This window comes from Uloborus diversus, chromosome 9, assembly GCF_026930045.1.
Source record: "Uloborus diversus isolate 005 chromosome 9, Udiv.v.3.1, whole genome shotgun sequence".
NCBI classification, from domain to species: domain Eukaryota; kingdom Metazoa; phylum Arthropoda; class Arachnida; order Araneae; family Uloboridae; genus Uloborus; species Uloborus diversus.
This window is the reverse complement of record NC_072739.1, coordinates 6,472,545-6,494,399: the sequence shown is the minus strand read 5'-3', so window position 1 is coordinate 6,494,399 and position 21,855 is coordinate 6,472,545. Positions and strand designations below refer to the sequence as shown.

The window sequence follows — 21,855 nt, the reverse complement described above, 5'->3', positions numbered from 1 at the left end:
GAAACACCTTTCTTCAGAAGCGTGATACCTCAGAAAAGGTATTATTTATTAACGAAATTTTTGCATTTCGTCAATAATGATGTTGCTTCAGAAGAATTTCCCGAACCAAAACTTAAAAGAATTTGGCCCATTTTTGAGCACCTTGGCAAAAAATTTTCAACTGCATATATTCGGGACAGAGATATTTCTATAGACGAGTCTCTGATGAAATTTCGAGGAAGATTGTCCTGGATCCAGTTTATTCCTACAAAGAGGGCGAGATTTGGTATTAAATTTTTTGTCTTGTCTGAGTCAGCATCTGGATACGTGTGGAAACTGACTGTGTACGTTGGAAAAACAACGTTATTTGATGAGGAATTTAAAGATCGGAACTTGGCTACAAAGTCCTTTTTGACTTTAATCAAACCTCTTTTAAATCAAGGATATTGCTTGATCACTGATAACTTTTACACGTCTCCTGAGTTATTTGAAGAACTCATCAACCACAAAACAGATGCTTATGGGACAGTAAAAAGAAATCGAAAAAATTTACCCGCTGAATTCAAATTTTCTCACTTGGAGAAAGGGGGCACAATAGCCTTTCAAAAGGGAAAAATGCTAGCCCTTAAATGGAAAGACAAAAAAGATGTATGCATGCTATCTACTGTACATGATGCCACTGAAAAACGCATTGAAAAAAGAGGACAATACGTCATGAAACCATCAGTTGTTGTGGATTATAATGCGAACATGGGAGGAGTTGATAAGTGTGATCAAAGACTCTCATATTTTTCGACTATGAGAAGGCAAAAAAATATTATAAAAAAATGTTTCGTCACCTTCTCGACATTACCATTTTTAACAGCTACATATTGTATCGAAAAAATAATCGGAAGTACTTGGAGTTTTTAGACTTTCGCGTCTTGCTTGCAGAAAGACTTATTGAGAAATTTCATAACCCCGAAGTTACTACAGTTCTAGCAAGAATGCCAGTTACTGTTAATATTTTGCGCCTAACTGAAAGGCATTTCTTAAGTTACATCCCACCTACACCATGTAAAATGGAACCAAGAAGGAGGTGTATCGTGTGTGCCAGCAAAAGAACTGCTAATTTTAAAAGAATTCGAAAAGATGTTCGTACAATGTGCAGTGATTGTGATGTAGGTTTGTGTGCTATTCTGTGTTTCGAAATTTACCACACCAAAGAAGAATTTTAAAGACTTTAAATAAACTTATACAGACTTCAAAAGGTAGCAAGCATACCTAATATCTTTACTACAATGAACATGATATAAATTTAGTGAAAATAATTTTAGAGTTTACATTATATTTTCAGAGATTTGATACACGACAACTGTATGTAAAATTGTAAGTAGTTTTTTTTAATTTCTTTTGTTCATCTGTTCGTTGAAAATTTTCTAAACGTAAAACGTAATATCAATTGTTCATGTATGCATATAATGGGTATGAAGATATAATTTAGGAATAATTCCTATTTTGTTTTGTAAAAGCTGTGAATACTAACAATTACCATCTAAAATAATTTTAGAGTGTATGTTAGATTTTTCAAAGATTTGGTAAACGACAACTCTCTGTATTACTTTTAAATATTTATTTTGCCATTTGTTTGTTGAAAACTTTTTAAACATAAAATTTAATATCAACTTTCCATTATTTAATTGTTATTTCCACGAACCTCTGTAGACGTACACATTTGTTTCATAAAAAAAAGTATTTTCTAACCAAGAACACTGATTGCAAATATAAATTTCAAGTTCATGTTCGACTGCAAAAACAACATTCAAATCCCTGTTGCAAAACGAGGAGAAAAGGGTTATCATAGTGTAGCGAAATGCGACTGGTTAAGTAAGGTACGGTGTGTTCGCTTTGAGGCGGAAAAGATTTTTCACCTGGTTCAGGAAATGGGTTAATAATTTATAACTTAAAACTGTGTTTTATAGAGTCATTGTGATTGTAATTCGCAGTTGAAAATATAAATGTTTCTTAATTAAAAAAAATTATTACTTTTTGTCGCCGGGATTCTTTTTGGTTATTGTTGTCAATTGGTTATTGTTATCAAATTGTATGTGTCCCAAAGTGATAACATTAAACGGTGCCTACTGTATAGGATTTTTTAAAATGTTTTGATTTTCATCTAAAATTTTTTTTTAAAGATTTCTTTCTTTATTTTAATAAATGTGTAAATTATGTTCATTGTATACTTTCCTAGTGTTTTGAAACAAATTCTATATCCCTTATACTTGATAATGAATAAAGCCTCTTAATCTTTCATTCGGCAATCTAATACTTAGACGAAATTTCAAATACATGTTAATAAATTCATTCTCAAAATTCCAGAAGAGGGTACTTCTCTGATATATGTTCTAGCTATCATTTAATGACACTTAGAGACTCGTTTACTTTCCAAATTAGAAAAAAACCAGAAAGATACCTGTCATTTATGTCAGTGGCATAGCCAAGAGATTGATAGCGGGTCATCCCTCCCCCCCCACCACTTAACATACTTTTACTTTATTGGCATTTGGATGAGGTGCAACTTCTTATACTTTTGCAACAATAAAACCAGCTGATTTGGTGTTGTCGATCCTCCTCCCCCATGAAGCAACAAAATTAAATGTATGAACATTAAACATATAGACACAAGGGCTAAAATTACAGTTTTTTGCCTTTAATTTCAAAAATTTTGTTTGACCCCCTCCCATGAAAAATGTCACTACACCATGGATTTTTGTTGCTACCTTGTCTGCTCTCAATGCTTTAATTTTGCATTTTAACAGCATTTGTTGATGTTTTATCACATGATATATATTTGATAGGATGTTTTTCATTTTAATGGACTCATTGTTAAGTTTTATTTAGTTGTTAGATTATTTTTGATTTTTCATATGATTTAGATTATTCTCCCCCCCCCCCCTTTATTTGGTGTTTGGTGAATTTATAGGCTTAATTTATTTCTTTTTCAAGTAATTTTTCATTGCAATGGCCTTTTAGTCTTATTTAATGGCTTGTTTTATTTAAAAGGCCCCTGAAAAGACAAAATAAAGTATGATGACCACTGGCAAATAGTTGCTGTATAACTTTGATTATACATGGCAGCCATAAATAAATGGCAAAACAATCATAAAGATTATCAGTGTTGGAAAGTGTAGTGTTTTTGGCGTAAAAATACCAAATCTACAAATGTGAAAATGACCTTGTAATCAGCATGTTTATTCTTGTATACTATTTTTTGCTTACATTTTTCTAGGTCTTGGACGTACGGTCAAAGAAATAGGTCTTGCTGACTATCCAGACATAATTCCTTTCGAAAAAAACGCAGTTCAACATGCTGACTCCAGCTGTTCACGAGTTCTTAAAAACAATGCATCCGAGCGTGGAAAGTGTAATTATTTCTGGCATAGAATCCCATGTCTGTGTGCAATGTACTGTGGAATGCCTCATCAACCATGGATACGATGTTCACGTTTTGGCTGATGGCTGCTCTTCACGTACCATGGTAGATAGGTAATATGCCTTTCATTTTATTTATGACTAGCAGTACCCGCACAGCGATGCCCATGCTAAAAATGTAATGGAGGTCCGTTGAATAAAAAAAAATTGACCCCCCCTCCCCCTCTGATGTGAAATGATCATTTTTCTTTGTATAAAATGCGTACTCACCTTTTCAAAAAAAAAAAATCTATTTAAGTTTTTTTTGGGATTTAAAACTTTCATCAAATGATTAAATTAGATTTACATTTGCTTTAAAACTCTATTTAGCGAGTGAAGCGGTTTTTACTGCAATATAAAATATTTCACCAAATAAACAAAAAAAGACATCAAATAATATCTTTCAAACGTAAAAATAATTCCATAACTCTATTGTTTATCGCCAAACTTGCCCAGAAACCACACTATCATAATCCATCCTTATAACAAAAAAAAAAAAAAAAACATGCCTTGGACCATTCAAAAATCATTGTTAGAAAAAACGAAAATGTCGTACATTTCACTCGGATAAAAACAAATCAAAAGTTTCTTTTATTTCGAAACAAAGCACCAAAACAATGAATTTCATTAACGGTTGCCTTAAAAAAATAATCCTAGACTGAACTGCTGGCCTAACGCGGCAAGCAACCACGCTACCGGAAGCCAGTCCTTTTGCGAGTGAAGCGGATGTTTTTTCTTTGTCAATAATAAATGTTTCGCCAAACAAACAAAAAGGTATAAAATCACATTAACAGTAGCTTTCAAATCTTTATATATTACTAGTGGTACCCGCACGGCTTCGCCCGTAATAGCAAATTAAAAGGTCTTTTGGTTCACCTGTATATTTACAAATAATGTATGGTGAATTTTCTCCCCAGTTGGCTCGTACCCATCTTACGGTTCCACGTTATGATAATTTCGTATCTCGCCAATTGGCTTGTGCCCATGTTACGGTTCCACGTTATGATAATTTCGTAATTTACTCGTCCATCTTATATTTTTTTTCTTAAAATTGGGATAGAAAAAGAACCACATCGAATTTTCGAAAAATCGCTTCGAGGTGCACACCCCCATGCTACATACTAACTTTGTGCCAAATTTCATGAAAATCAGCCGAACGGTTTAGGCGCTATGCGCGTCACAGACATCCTACAGACATCCAGACAGCTAGACATCCTCCGGACAGAGAGACTTTCAGCTTTATTATTAGTAAAGAAGAGCTGCATTTCCTGGTTGTGCCCGGTCTACCTTGAGAATAAAAATTGTATCGAGTGTTATATATTCAACAATTAGGCTTAAATAAAAGGAAAAAAAGAACACCATGCAAAATTACCCTTCCAAACATTGACGACAGATATTAAAATACTTTTAAGAAATTAAAATGCGAAAGATTGATTTTTGAAAGCGTAACCATGGAAACATGAAATAAAATAAGTTTAAGATAAATGCAAACTGAGGAAATAAACAATGGATTCAAAAAACGTAACTGTGGAAACGTGAAAATAAAATAGTTGACAACCTGAATCAAAATGACATATTTCGAAATTGATTTAAAAACGCTTGTAACTTTTTTTCCTTTGGAGATAGAAGGTTATTTTTACGACCATAGGTCGAGTTAAATCTGGAGTAAAAAAGGTCGCTTTTTCCAATGGCGTCAAAAAGAAAACTGTAGGACAATTCCTTCACTTTTTATTGATTCATTTAATGAAGAAAGTAGTGCATGAATTTCAGCTAAGCCTAAAAAAGTTCGAGCTAAAAACGCAAATTACTCCCGGCGTAATGAAGTTAGACCATCAAAACATTGTTTAGAACGCGGAAAATTCTACCCTTTTCAACGATATATAATATTAATATGTGCAAGTAATTTTTCACCCCTTTAATAGCCAATAATAGGCAATTTACGTGAAATTTGGGCCTAAATTGGAATAAAAAAAGAACTATTTATCGGATTCTTTTCGAATTATAGCCTATGTTACTCGGTGAGAAGGCACCTTTCATACAGTGAAAGAATTTTTCAAATAGGTGCAGCGGTTCCGGAGATTACCTCAAACATATAAGCACACAAAAATTCGTCCTCTCTCTTTGTAATATTAGTAAAGATTTTGTCAAACATCAAGGGCCAGTGATAGAAATAAGCTATCTTTAGACACATTTTGTGACCAGAAGTTTAATTTTCAAGCCCAGATTTCTCATCCTTGGTGCAAATTTGATGCTTAACATTTTGGTTTACATCAAACCTTTTTACTTCCTTTTACAAAAAAGGGAGTATTGTATTTGAGAAAAAATGTTCACCCGAAAATCGACCTTAATTTCCATTTTACTCACCCCAGAATGAATGTTGAGTTGTTTTTTCGACTCGAACGCACGTGGATAAGTGCCTAAGAACGTATAGACATGCGAAATATCCATTTTGGCGATTCCCGAGTTAATTAAATTAGTTTTCTCGTGACGTCTGTATGTGCATATTTGCGTATGTATGTCGCATAACTCAAAAACGGTATGTCCTAGAAAGTTGAAATTTGGTACGTAGACTCCTAGTGGGGTCTAGTTGTGCACCTCCCTTTTTGGTTGCATTCGAATGTTTCTAAAGGGGTCTTTTGCCCCTTTTTGGGGGGAAATCATTGTTAATTTCAATGTAAACTGAAGTGGTGTTAAAATTTGGCGGACACTTGGCAATACATTGCCAGTCTTTTGGTCGCCAAGTTTTGTCGCCAACTTGGCAACAAATTTAGGGATTTTTTTTTTTAAATCTAATTTCAATTTGGCTACTGTTGGTGATATTTAGAGAGTAAACTATTGAATCACATTGAAATTGCCATTAATGGGGAAATTACAAATACAAATACAAATACAAATGTGACGACCAGCAACAGGCACTGGGCCCAGCTAGGCTGGTCCTAGTCAATTAATTAGTCCCCAATGAAGATCAATGGCCCTCTTAAAGCTATCCACTCCCTTGCTCATTACCGCCTCTTCCGGTAAGCTATTCCAAGTGCCAACGACCCTGCTAAAGTAGTAGTTTTTCCTGATTTCCAAGTTAGCCTGAGATTTAAATAGCTTAAAACAATGACCCCTCGTCCTGCTTTCCCCGCAAAAATTTAATCCATTTACATCTTTCATTTTGATAAATTTAAATAACTGAATCATGTCCCCTCTGACTCTCCTTTGCTCCAGGCTATACATGTTAAGCCTATTAAGTCTGGTATCATAATCTAAATCTGAGAGTCCCCTTACTAATTTAGTTACCCTTCTTTGAACCCTTTCCAATACAAAAATATCTTTCTTCAGATAAGGCGACCAAAACTGAACAGCATACTCCAAATGAGGTCTTACTAAACTCCTATATAAAGGCAGAAGAACTTTCTTAGATTTGTTTGAAATAGATCTATTGATGAACCCAAGCATTTTGTTGGCTTTGTTACTAGCAATACTGCACTGTTGACTAAACTTGAAGTCCTGATTTATAAAGACACCCAGATCCATAACATTTTCTGCCTGATTTATGACTGAACCCTGTAAACGATATCTCATACGCTTATTTCCATGACCTAAGTGTAGCACTTGACATTTCCCTACATTAACTGCCATACCCCATTTATCTGCCCACTTAGTAATATGATCTAAATCCTCTTGCAGCTGTTTTACTTGTTCTTCATTTTCGACAATCCCCATAACTTTTACATCGTCAGCAAAACAATTCATGCTTCCAGAAATATTTTCATTGATGTCATTCATAAATATAATAAACAAAAGAGGCCCTAAAACTGATCCCTGAGGAACCCCACTTAAAACATCACTCCAATTAGAATGATTTCCTCTCACAACTACTCTTTGCTTCCTACCAGTAAGCCAATTTCTAACCCAAAGTAAAGTTTTTTCTCCTATTCCAATGTCAGCTAACTTGCTGAGAAGAGCAACATGCGGTACCTTGTCAAAAGCTTTTTGAAAATCAATATAAACAACATCCACACATTTTTTGTTATCTAAAGCTGAGGTAACCTTGTCGTAGAAATGCAATAAATTAGTAGTACAGGATTTACCTTTCCTGAAACCATACTGCAAACTAGTCAACAGACTATTAGTCTCTAAGAACAAACCTAAAATTATCATCTTTGCACACTTCAAATTTAACCCGGAACCTAATGCTGTTATGATCACTATCTCCAATATGCTCCCCTACACTCAACCCCTGAACAAAACTACCTATGTCACAAAAAACTAGATCCAAAATGGCCTCCTCTCGAGTTCCCTGAGTTACAACTTGATCTAAGAAACAGTCACCAATTACTTTTAAAAATTCCTCTTCTTTGCCATTACCAGGATAAAAATTATTCCAATCAATACCCGGAAAATTGAAATCCCCCATTATGATAACGGATCCCTTACTAGACATGTCACTAATAATATGGTACATCTGTTCATCTTGTCCCTGGTTTGAATTAGGTGGCCTATAAATGTTTCCAAAGCGTAGCTTTTTGCCCTTACTGCTCATCAACTCCAGCCAAACCATATCAATATCAGTAGGCTTATCATTTATGACCAATTCATTGCAAATAAAATTGTCTCTAACATAAAATAAAACCCCACCACCTCTTTTACCTACTCTATCCTGTCTGAATAAATTATACCCAGCAATATGTAATAACTCTGCATCAGATTCGGTAGCCCATGTCTCTGTAATTCCGATAACATCCAACTTCTCATCCATAACTATGCTTTTCAATTCATCCATCTTGTTCCTAATACTGCGAGCATTGGTATAGAAAACTTTAAGCATGCCTAAGTTGCTTTTATTTAACACCCTGAAATTTCCTAAATTACAATTGTTAACATTACTACTCTTGTTTGTCACTTTATTTCCATTTCTAGCAATACCCAAAATCATTTCATTCTCTCGATACCTGGTGCTTGAACCATGCCCCCCATTCCAACTTAGTTTTTTGACTCTGAAGCCCTTAAAATTAATCCACTAACCATTTTGACCCCTGTAGAGCTCAGATGCAGGCCATCCCTAGCAATCCAATCCCGTTTACAGTGACTCCATACATCAATGAACCTGATACTGCGCTTTTCGCAAATTGACTTCAGTAGCAAGTTCATACACCTCGCACGTTGATTTAGCCAGCTCCTATGCACTCCATACCTGGGAAGCAAACCAACCACTTGGACATTCGTCGAAAAGCTGGTTGCTTTATCCAACAGGGATTCCCATTCCCTAGAAAACTCCTCATTTTTACTGTGGCCTACATCATTTGTTCCCACCCACAAAGTAACCATGTCCTCCTTATTCAATACTCCCTTCTTTTCAGCAACCATATTAACGTCTTTTACCCGAGCCCCTGGTAAACAACACCTAGCCACCTTACGCTTTACTCTCCCAACTGTGTTACCCACCTCCCTTACCATAGAGTCCCCCAAAATTACACCCTTAGTTTCCCAATCTAACTCCTCATTTGAAACTTCCCCCTGATTACATTAAGTTTTAGTAAAAGAAAGTCATGTGATGCACACATGAGCTCAGTTTTTCACTTAACTCACAGCAAACACAACTTGCAGTTGATGTCGATATTTTTCTTTTAAAAGTGATTTCTTCCATTATAGTATTTTTAAATGCATTTGTGTGATTGTAAAAAATGAGCAGTCATAAGGTGCATTTTAGAATTCCAATTTTCATTTTTACTCTCAGATTTTTAATCTTAGGCGTTGAATTAGACGCCCAAAATCTTTTCTCTGAAAGCTTTTTTCATCCCTCTACTCATTGTGAGCACAATCCACCATTGACATGAAAAAGGGAAGATTTCTTCAATTTTCACTTTTGAAAAGGCATTCTTCCATTATTTCAATTAAATGCATTTTATTACTTTTTGTAACCTCATGGGTATTTAGTTTTATCAAAAATGGCACCTAAATTGTTTATTGTTATGCCTGAAGAGATATTTCTGGTACCATAAATGTGCCTGAAGTATAAATTCTCATTTCTAACTAATTTGTGCACATCACTTCTATTTAGTGTTTTCTTTAATTTTATGTAACCTCATGCATGTTTAATTTACCAAAAATGAAGCCTAGAGTTTTCATTTTGGCGCCTGGAAAACTGCTTCAAGCATTATGGTTTGAATTCCAATACAACTCACTTCAATGTACAAAGAAACCATGTGACATGCTAATATATTTTTAAAGGAAGATTGTGACACATAGCAATATTTTGTAACAATTTAAATGTCCAAAAAAGCATAGGTATCTATATCGCAAAATCGCATTAATTATTTTTGAACGACTTCAGGATTATGTTCATGTTTACAATGCAATATGTGCAATAACCAGTGGCATGTACAAGGGGATTTTTAGGTATCCCCCTCTGCTGTTCGGAACTTCCATTTTCTGACCATAGAAAAAGATTAAAACTAACTATATCCCCCTCTGAATCTGTACAAAAAATTTTTTTGGTTATGTCACCGACAATAACAATATGCATATTAGGGTGTCCCGTCCATATATGAGAAAAAAATAAATTTGAGCTACACTATCACAAGAGGTGTCAAAATTTGCGAAATTTTTCACAGATCACGAAAAAGGTAAAAAAAATGGAATTGCGTGTCATCTTGAGGGCTCTACCGCTCTTTGAAGTTTTGCATATTTCACATTTTTGACAGATTTAAACGATATGATTTAAAAAATACAAAAATAAAGTTTAGAAAGCATTTTATTTAAGAAACTAATGAAACAAAGCACAAGAAAACAAAATAAACAAACTACAGTTTATAAATAATGACAAAAGTTTAGAATTTAAACTTATTTTTGTGTCCAAAATTTGGCATTTCTGCGCGAGATTGCAGCCTGGTTCTAACGAAGTCATTTCTAGAAGTAGCGTTAGTAACACTTTGTGAAGCCTGTGTTATTAGTTTAACACATCTTTCCACAGATTGTGAGTGGCAAGGAAAGTCAACGATTTCCAAGCTATTATCTTTTGCCATAATTTGAAGGTTCTCGTTAGAAATATGTCGAAGAACCGGTGGTGCTGTAACCTGGCACTCTTGCCAGACAATTATTTCCGTATAATCTTTAGCAGAGAAGTTAATTTTTGGTGTTTTAAATATTCTGCGTTTAGTGCTACTTTCAGCCTCTCTAGCTTTTTTTATTCTTCGTAATGCTAACTCCCGAATGTGCTCCCTATCATCAAACAACATACTGACCAGCAGGTTTTCTGGGTGCGCAAAAAAAAGCATTTCTTACGATAACAGAATACACAACAGATTTCAAGTTTTTGGGTAAAAATCGAGAGTACACAATCACTTGAAAAAGATTTTTGGCTGCTTCCTTAAAAGATGACTTTTGCTTGATTAAGAACCAAACTGGAGCGTACACTTTAACCACGTAGTTAACAAGTAATCGCAAATTTTCTGTTGGATTAAGAGTACTTACATAAAGTCCGAGTATACGATTAGCAGAAGTAAGCCATCTCGAGTGCGCCATTTTTCCAGGTTGGCGATCTGCCAGCTCAGGACTACAGAAACCAGTTGATACAGCTTGACAAATCTCATAAAGATATTTTTGATCCGTGCTTAGTTCATCAACCACATTTTTCGGCAAATTAGGCAAATTATCATCCACCGCGCAAAAAAACAATGTCATTTTATTTTCACAACCAGCTAACTGTTTTCCAATAGGTCCGGAATATTCTTTAGGATCCAAAGTGCAACCATCTAAGGTCAAGAATAAATGACGAAGGGGTAATTCGTTGGCATGAAGCATACACACACACCATTGCAATGGTCTTTCCAAATAATCCTCTAAATATTGAATCACGCCACCCTTCCAACCGGTGTTTATTGCAGTTCCGTCACATCCAACGCAAATCACGTCTTCTAAATTCAAGCATTGACCTTCTAATAGAGCTGTAATCGAAGTTAGAATTGCCTTTGCAGTGCCACGACTTGGCGTTGTGTGTCCCAAATAAATTGATCCGGGTTCTGCTAAAATTGAGATGTGCTCTTCTAAAATTTCTTTGCGATGGTAACGAGCTCCTATTTTCTCATTTATCAGAGTCTTGTCTTTACGTCCATCAAAGTAAATGCTTTTTATAACAATACTTCCAATATCTTTGGAAGCTTCTTTCCGAGCTTTAGCTACAGCTCTGTGGATTTTGTTTTTATCAACAACTAGAGTTAAATCTTCTTTTGAAACCAAGCCGACATCAGCTAAAACTGCGGAAGCAACAGCAGCAGCAGATCGCGTCGACAAACTGTATTTATCACAGACCTTAGCAACTGTTGGCAAGATCAGTGTATTCCTATTTGTCGTCGAAGTTGATGGTGTCCCTGTAGAGGCCGTATTCGTCTCTGTTATGGGATACGTTTCTGGAGAAAATTCACGCATCGAATCGTCATCAAAATTTGCTGAGACAGAATCGTTATTTTCAGTAGAAGACTTTTTTGCTGCCTTTTCAAGTTTTCTCTGCTGTTGTTTCATTAATCTAGCTGTTTCTTTTCTTATCGACACCTCTTATCACCATTTTCCTGTCATTTCTTTGATCCAACAAGAAACTTCTCTCATTGATGGGAACTTTTTTAGGTTTGAAACACGAACAAGACTCAAATACAGGGCACTTACAAGCCGCTACGTCGAAGAGCTTCTCAGATGACTCTAAAAAGCACTTCAGTTTATTTTCAAAACTATCACTTCGTTTGTTTCTGGGGTATCGTTTCAAATTGACGTACTTTTCGAAATAGAATTTTAATAATTGAATTACTCGTTCCTTAGTTACGATTGGAATTGAAGCTTTTGTCCAAATACTGTTGATTTTTTCAGAAACAATTGTATATATATCTGAACTGGAAGGGTCCTTTCCATTATGCAAACATTTCTGTTCGCTCCTGACAAATAAAATAAATTTTATGACGTCTTTTACAGTAGGTAGCTGCCGATCATCAAGTTCCCTGTAGGGTCCCAGTATAGCACAAGTAGTCTCACTACGTCTCGAACTCATTACTTAAAACTAACAGAATCGGCATATAACACTAACAATTGCAACTGTACTTTTATAGCATTAAAATTACTTTGGCTACGAAGAAAACACCCGTGAGTCAAGCCAAGAAAGTCCTCGAAACAAGTAAAAGGAATTAGCAAGTTGAAACCAAACAAAGTCGAAGTCGTCAGTAACATAATGTTGCATGCAAATCGAGACGTGGCGCCAAGCTTCGTGGACGATTCTACTGCGGAAATGGGGGTTATTCCCATATAGGCATTTACAGTAGTAATCACCATATGTTTTTTTTTTCTGTTCGTGTTGATATTACGAATCACGATCTTTTTATTTCAGCTGTCGAGCTTTTATTTCACAGTAAATTTATAACTTTATTCACAGTACTTCTTTTTCAGTTGCCATAAAAATGACAATTTTTCAAAACTTTGACGATCGGTAGAGCCCTGAAGATATAGTTTTATTCTATTTTTTAAATTATTTTTGTAATTTACGATCGATTTCGCAAATTTTGAGAGGTCTTGCATTAAGAAAAACGAAAAAAAAAATTTTCGGGACACCCTAATGCATATGCCACAATTTATTGTACTGATGCAGCATTATGTTATCGACATTTTAGAAAATATTTAGAAAGAAATATTTTATATTTTTCTTAAGAGTAATTAAATTCTGTGTTCTTGATCTGTCAGTTATTATTCTGTAATTCTAGATTGCATTCTTGCTGTCACTAAGATTTGAAAACTGAGTCTTGGTGAAATATATATTCACATTCACATATTGTAGCTCTCTTTTACTCTAATATGGTTTGAATAATGAATAATCCTTTCTGTATGTACTCTTTCTACTGAAAGTTTAAACAGAAACTAATTTTCAAATGTAACACTAATTGAAAACTTAAAAACTGTTTTTAAAAGTTGCTTTATATGAGGTGTGGATAGGCAAAGGCTAAGAACATAGTTAAAGAATTAGGATGTTAAATATTTTTATTGTAAAGGGTTTGAAGAAGGGACACTAGACTAGTAAGGGGACTTCAGCTAGTTACCGCCCTATAGCCAGGGCTAAGGCCGAAATACATGAAATACACTGCCAGCTCTGGCTGGTATTTCATGGCTGTATTTCATGTAGTAAGGGGACTTTCAGATTTAGATTATGATACCCGACTTAATAGGCTTAATATGTATAGCCTGGAGCAAAGGAGGGCCAGAGGGGACATGATTCAGTTGTTTAAATTTATCAAAATGAAAGCTGTTAATGGATTAAATTTTTGCACCGAAAGCAGCAGGACAATTGGTCGTTATTTTGAACTATTCAGATCTCAGGCTAACCTGGAAATAAGGAAAAACTACTACTTAAGTAGACCCAGCTCATGTCGGAATCGAGGGAAATGAGTGTGCAGATGCCCTTACAAAGGAGGCACGTGACCAAGACCAACCACTAACAGCCACCTTCAAAGACGTTAATGCTGTAGCCAGGCGAAGGATCTATAATCAGCTTTTCAGCAAGGCAACAATCCCTGACCTCCACTGCCCAAGAAATCTCTCTTCTACAATAGCTAGGCTACGTACTGGACATTTCAAGGGCATGAAGATTCTACCAAATAATATTAAATCCTATCCCATCTGCAAGCACTGTCCCTATTCACAACTAACCCCGGACCATGTCTTTAATTGCCAGGCCATTATTCGCTCCCTCCTCCAACTTGGAGCACCATCACATGAAATCCTTTACAGTCATCGGGCTCCAGAATTAGCGCATCTTGTTTTTAAGACTTTTGGAGCCATTTAAACCTTTTGCACTCAGCACTTCTTTGGACAACAACAACAACTACTTTAGTAGGGTTGTGGGCACTTGGAACAGCTTACCGGAAGAGGCTGTAACGAGCAAGGGGGTAAATAGCTTTAAAAGGGCCATTGATCTTCATTAGGAACTCATAAACTGACTAGGACCAGCCTAGATAGACCCAGAGCTTGTTGCTTGTCCTCACATTTGTATTTGTATAAATTCATGAGCAATCTATGTGTCATGTAGTAACTAGCTATACTTTGAGTTTAGTCATCATCAACATAGCAAAGACATACTGGGGGCAACATATTGCGGCAAATCTAACTACAAGCTAGCCATAGGATAGCTGAATGGTTAAGGTGCTGAGCTGCAAACCCTGAAATCATTAGTTCATGCCTCAGCTTCGTCTTTTAGTCAGTTCATCTTTTAATTTCATGTGCTTCCTCAAAGTTTTGAGAAAATCATCAAATATATAATTTATGTACAAATAGTCTTAATCTACATGTTACTAGAATATTCTTAAGTTAATAAAATGCTTCTCTCGAGCCGAGGGAAATCAGTTACGATCTTGCTAGACAGATTACTTGTCCGATCAATATAAAACCTGTTGTCGTTTACTACAGTGTTCACACTCTACAAGTGGTTATTTTTAAATACATTCCTAAAGATTGATTTTTTCTTCATTTATTCTTCTGAACGGGCCATAATTATCAAAATATATGCAACAAAGCTTACTTAAAAGTATTAACGTTTGGTGGAAATAAAATTATGCTTTTGAGCTGAAGTATTTTAAGTATCTTGAATGTGATTTCAGGATTGAACTGAAATGTGAGTATTTACACTTTTATGTTGTAGCCAATCGCCTCAAAGTACTCCAAAGTACAGTAATACATTTTATGTTATGTTTTCAGGATGTACTCTTTTCAAAGAATGAAAGCGATGGGTGCTTGGCTGACGACGAGCGAAAGTGTGATTCTTGGCTTGGCTGGCGATGCAGCGCATCCGAAATTTAAAGACCTGCAGCGCTTGATTCGAGAACCGGCGCCGGACAGTGGACTCTTGTCACTTTTACAGCAACCTACCTTATGAGGTAAGCTATACAGACCAATAATTCTGCTGTGTGCAGGTAATGCGCAGTAAATGCAAAATTTTCATTTTTTTTGCATTTTTGTCTTCTATTGTACTTTATCTTTGCTGTACCTTTGCTTATTTGGTTTCCACTGAAAAAAAGGCACGAAAAAGACCCCTAATTCAAACATTTACCCTATTCAGTAAATTACCAAGTGACCATTATTAGTGAACCATTGATTATTAGTGATTATTAGTGAACCATTGCTTCGGTCACTCGTCTGGTCTGCTAATTCTATATTAGCTACCAGTTTGTTTCGCACTCTTGGCTTCCTTAAGAGGTTTTTCATCTCCCGCTCAGTCACTTTCCTATGCGGGGCTGATGAGTGCTAATAAGCACAAAACTGCAGTCCTCGGCTGGAAATGACTGAGCTGCCGGTGTATTTCACGTATTTACCCTATTGTTAGTATTGAATCCAAAACGCGTTTCTTTAAATATCTCGAAAACTCATTTCAGCAGATACTGCCCACGGCAGTATTGCTCAGCGTAGGAAGCACATCCCACCAGGAGGCACTTTGATTTTTAGAGTGGTAGTCCAAAAACGAAATCTTAACTTTTTAATTTAAACAATGTCGTTTCCACTTTGTAAAAATACATATTTTTAAAAAAATGCGTATTCAAAAGCTTGTTTAAACTAAGCAAGGATTCAGAGTAGAAATTATAGAGGTCTTGACCTTCTCTTAATGCAAGTAGAGATAAAGTAAAAACAAAACTAATAATGTTAAAAAAACAACTGCAAAGGATTACTGACAGCAATTTTGGAGTTACGAGGAACCTCTTTTCTAAATGCAAAAGATAAAAGCTTATAGATGAAAAAGCATCCAACAAAATCCAAAAATTTTGTTTCGTCTTCATTTTTTATTACTTTATTTTATTTAACTTTTGCTATTATTTTATTTTGTCTTCATAAACCATGTAAAGGAAATCTGTGCAAACATGAACTTGTTTTAAATCATGTATAGGTCTACTTTAAGCTTTAAAGGGGAGCATAAACTTATTGGGGGGGGGGGTGAGTACAGCAAATGTGAACATTTGCTGTACTTACCTGTGGTGGTTAGAGCAAACAACTGCAGTGGTCGACTGTTTAATTTGCATGCACAAACTGAGTAGTTCTAGGGTTCCCTTCCAGATATTTCTTCAAATATAACATGTAAAAAGTTGAAATTTGTGCTTTTTCTAAAAGTGTTGTATTTATTTTATTTATTTATTTTTTTTTTTTTGGACTCTGTTTTCGTTATTTTTTTTTATATTAAACAGGGTTGGCAAGTTTCTGCCGAGGCGGTTAAAACCACTGGTAGAAACCGGTTAAAACCGGCATGGCAAAAACCACTTTCTGCCACATTTGCGGCAGAAACTGGCAAAAACTCACAAAATGACAAAAAATTAATTTTTGACATACAATAGAAAATGCATGGAAAAACATAATTAGTTGTTAACCCCAAAGCACACTTTAATTACAATATCTTCACAGCTAAAACTAAAATGTGACATTGTTTTAACCCTGCAGTTGCCTCTTAGAAAAGGTGTTTTCTAAACTCTAAACAGTTTCTCAATTTAATGTGCACAAACAAGAATTTTTAGAATATTCTTGCTACAGAAGAGCTAGTAGACAATGCATCAAGAAACAAGCAATGTTTGTGAAACTTTCATCTATTGTATATTTTTCTAAACTGGTCCACCATGTAGTAACTGGGGTAATGGTAAAAATTTGACTGGAAAATAAGTTTTGAGAAATAGGGCCAATTTATTTTATAAAGCTGTGACATAGCGACAAAATCTACGTTAATATTGGCAAGTAAAATTCTGGCATTTTTTTGAAGCACAGAATAATTTCATCACAAACAATTTAGATGAAGTATATAAGCAAGCAAATTACAATCAGTGATGCCTCTTTAACTTTGTAAAGTCACTCCTATTTCCTGAGCACCCGTATTATTTCTTGTTCTTTGTTATATTAATCCAAATTTTTGGAGCATCTGCAATTGAAAAGTTCCTTTTCTGAACTAAATCAAGGAGACTAGCATAGGATTTTATTTTTTAAAAGGATTAAATAAAGTTTCATTTTTTAGTTAACTTTAACAAATATCATTTAATAATTACTTTAGTTATTAAAGACGCTTTTAAGTTTTTGCCAGTTTCTGCCGGTTTTTACCGGTTATAACCAGTTTCTGCCACTGGCACGGCAAAAACTAGTTTCTGCCAGCAGAAAGCCAACCCTGATATTAAAAGATAGTTGCAAACTTTTTGAACCATCAGTTTCAAGAAATATCTGGAAGAGAGTACATTACACTTATGGACAGTGTCTTTGTGTTAATGAGACTATGTCCTCCCCCAAAACTAAAGGTAAGTGTGCTCTTGTGGAAAGCAAGTTAAGGCTTAATTAGGATTCCTGCATATGATTTATGAAAAAATAAAATAATAGTAATAAAAGGAAAACAAAATGAAATAATAATGAATAAAAGGACATCAATGTAAAAACATTTTAAAAACTTTACAGAAGAGATGAAGCAAAAAAATATCAGCACAAAACAAAAAACATTCTTACATAAAATTAGTCCTTATATCTAGCAGGTGCGATTATATTGTCACCTAATTACAATTAAACACGTCACAAATTTGGAAATTTAAACAAACAGAGTGATGAAACTGGTGCCCTTCAGTGGTGGTAGTTTCATCCAATGGTTGTGCACCAAATTGTTAAAATTAAAGGCTAATTTTTTTTTTTTAAACGTTTTGCAGTTAGTATTGAAAGTTTGGCACCCAACCATTGGATGAAACTTCTACTACTGAAAAGTAGTACTTTCATCATTATCTTCGTTTAATATTCCAAATACCTCAAAAGTGCAGCTGCATTTGCACATCTTAAAGTTATACTGCCGTGCTAAGCACAGATGTGGTATCTGCACATTTTATCAAAATTGAGTTATTGTCATCAGGTGGTCGTTAGTAATTTAATTTACCTAAATCTCAAGTTTTTTGGCGATTTGTGAACGCGAAATATTAAAAAAGCTTTAAGAAAAAAGTCGTAATTTGCTTAGTTTGCTAAGGCAATTTGAACGTAGGTGACGAATACTAAGCCTTTAAAGTGGTATCTGCGCAGTTACCACTTTTTTCCTTAGTAATTTGTAGATACGATTTGTATACCTTAGTAAAGCAGCATATTTAATAATGTAGCAGTTTATTGTAACACAGAATATTAAAATTAGTTTACCGTTGAATAGTTGATACAGGTTGATAATAAAAACTAATACAACTTTGCATAATTGTTAAAGTAAATATTCAGCTTTTTCTATTTAAATAGTTATTTAAAACGCAAATTCTAAAAATGAAATGCGTGTCAAATATTCATATCTAATTCTTTCATGCAAAAAAAAACCGCATTTCATTCTACGGCCAGTAATAGTTTTATTTAAGTATCGTCTGCTGCCAAAATTATCTTCATGCTCGGTAAAAATGAATCTAGAAAAAAAAACATTATAAAAAAAAACACATTCTTTGAATTTAAAAAACAGAAAATTGTTATGGATTACAGTTTTAACTGTCCGGAGTTTTGAAAATGGTATCTTTCAGAAGGTAAATTCTGTTAGATTTGTATTAACAAAATAAAGCGAAACAGCTAAGTCCAAAGAAAGCAGATGTTTTCAGTATTATTTAATGATACATTGAGCACGTTTATCTAAGCTACTTTTGTCGTATCTGTGCAGATACCCCTAAAAATGCCTAGTATTTGTCACTTACGGTGCAAATAGCTTAATATATGGAAAGGTTTTGAAAAGAAAAGTTGTCGTAACTACCTTTATTAATTTTAAATTAAGATTTTTACAAAAATACTCTCTTACGGTTTTTAGATGAGTTAGTTACGAAACAACTACCGCAAGTTGAGCATTTAATTAAGTCATAAATCAAAGAAACGAGTTGTAAAACTTTAATCATCAATTTCTCATTTTGAGCTCTAATGCAGATACCACATCTGTGCTTAGCACGGCAGTATAGTTCTCCCAAATATTGTATTTATTTTGTGTCATACTTGTTATTTCTGAATATTATTATATGTACATACCATAAATGTGTTTTGTGTATGTTTCTATGTATTTGTTATAAGAACAAAATCTACCTCCTGATTTTAATAAAACTAAATTAAATAAAGTGAAAAGTTTCTAATAATATTTTAATAAAACTAATATTTTCTTACTGTGTTGTAATGTTGCAGTTTATTTTGTTTCTTTATTCATTTATTTTTCTATCTTTCATTTCTGGGGAGATTGAATAATATTGTGAGATAGCTAAAATTTTAAAATAAAGTAACTTTTTTTCAGTGAAACTTTCATTACATATTTATATTTTTTAATCAAGTTATAAAAAAGGAAAACAAAAGAAAAAAAACTAAAAAAAAACTAAAAAATGCTTAGAAAAAAGAAATAAGTAAACAAACAGGGATTACTGCCTATCAAATTAGCCCTCTGTTTTTGAATCCCTGTCTAAGAACATAGTTAAATATAATTGTTTACTTTTGATTTAATTTATTTTTTTCTTCGTTTGTCGATTTTCCACCTTTTAATTTAATCTTTAGAATATCAAAAGTAATGTTAAATAATAACTATTAGTTAAGTTCTTTATTTTTACCATTTCAGGGTCAAAATATGGTTATGAGGAATTGATAACAAAACAGTAGTTGAACGAGAACCTTTATTTTAATTTGTAAACATGAAAGTTCAGTTTTGAAATCAATAGCAAATGTTGTCATACAACTGTTATTATGATTGTTAGTTTTGATATTTTTATTTTCCTAAACTGTTAAATAAAGTCATTTATTTGAAAATGTACTTTTTTATTAAAAATAAGAATAAATCCTAATAAAAGGAATCGCAAAACAAAAAAAAAATCTGTATCATTATTTATTTAATTATGAAAAAAAAAAAAAAAACAAGTGCTAAGCTTACGTAATGTGTGATCCAAAAGCAGATCCAGGGGTGGTATGGGGTCATGATCAGAGTTGCCATTTTGTCCAATATTTTGTAAAAAGTCCGGGGCAGTGGAAGAACTTAGACAACATGGATGAAATTGGACAAAATGAAAATTGGCCGATTTTCCATCTGTTCCATACATACAACAATTACGATTATATAACAAAATTGCATTTGATTACATTATTTATTAAAAAGAGATTTTTTTTTAAATTAATCACTTAGTAGAAACAAATAATGTATTTTAATCATAGTCTGATAAATCAAGGGGGGAAAACGTTTACACTTTTGTGCTACAATTTTTTACTGTAAAAGTAATTGAATTTAACAAAAGAAAAAAAATAGCCATTGAACATAATTTGCATTATTATATTGCTATTAATTTAAAAAGAAAGTTTTTACTTTCTTCTATATCTAATATATAGAAGAAAGTATTGGATTCGTGCAAATTTTCGAATTTCGAATTTTGACGGATTCGAACGTTTTGAGGTGTGCTGAGTTCATTTCGACTATTTCTGGAAAATGTCTGTCTGTCTGTGTGTGTGTGTGTATGTATGTATGTGTGTATGTATGTGTGTCACGTCTGTGTGTGACCAGTTTTTTGTGGCCGCTCTACAACAAAAACTACCGCATGAAATCGAACGAAATTTGGTACACATATGTGCCCCTATGTGAACTTGTGCCCATTGGTTTTTGGCGCGAATTCCTCCAAGGGGGGTGGAGCAATGGGACGTTTTTTGAGTTACGCGTGCTTGCTATTCCTCAGGAAGTAACTGGCGGAATCAAACAAAATTTGGTCCATATGTTGCTATTAACAGGAACAGGTGCTGATTCAATTTTGGTGTCAATAACTCAAACGGGGGTTGAGCTATAGAACGTTTTTTTGTCGTCAATTGTGACTGCTGTATCTCAAGAAATAATGAACGGAATGAAAGAAAAATTTATCGGCAAGAAGCCCTTAGTGGGTATAAGAGCTGATTTTATTTTGGTGTCAACAGCTAAAAAGGGGGTAGCGCAATCGCCCGTTCTTTTTTTCCATTGTGAGTACCCTATCTCAAGAAGTAATGCTACGTTCTGGTTGAAATTTGGAATATATGTGAATCCATACGTAAACAGGCTTTGGTTCAATTTTGACGCCAATCGCTCCAAGAGGTGTTGATTTTTTTTTTTTTTTTTTTTTTGCGAATAAAAATAGCTTTATTAATGCAACAATGAGAAAGATAAATCGTAATAGATTGTCGTCTGCGTATTTCTCGTGATTTTAATTGAATGGAAATGATCGGAAATATTATCTCAATGATTTAAAAGTTTTAACTGTTGCCATCTTATGTTTGTTAACAAATAAAATATTTGTAATTCATTCAAGCAAGGCTTTTAAAATAACTTTCAATTTTCGCTCTTTGCTTTGTTCTTGCAATAATTCAGACATTGGGATGGTCGTCAAGTTTTTGCATGTGTAATTTTGTTTTTGTTGGGAATATTGCTTCCTCGTCAAGCATGGGGAGGGATCAGAAAAAAAAAAGAAAAATATA

The 21,855-nt window shown here is 34.1% G+C and overlaps 1 protein-coding gene across 1 annotated transcript in view; it reads left to right on the top strand.

Annotated features, from left to right (window-relative positions):
• LOC129230622 (isochorismatase domain-containing protein 2-like) overlaps window positions 1-21,855 on the top strand; it is a 106,502-nt gene that overhangs the window by 8,397 nt on the left and 76,250 nt on the right. The window contains 3 exon segments of the mRNA XM_054865038.1: window positions 3,248-3,309; window positions 3,311-3,504; window positions 15,142-15,320. Of these exon segments, the coding sequence (XP_054721013.1) occupies window positions 3,248-3,309; window positions 3,311-3,504; window positions 15,142-15,319 (434 nt within the window). The 3' untranslated portion in view covers window position 15,320.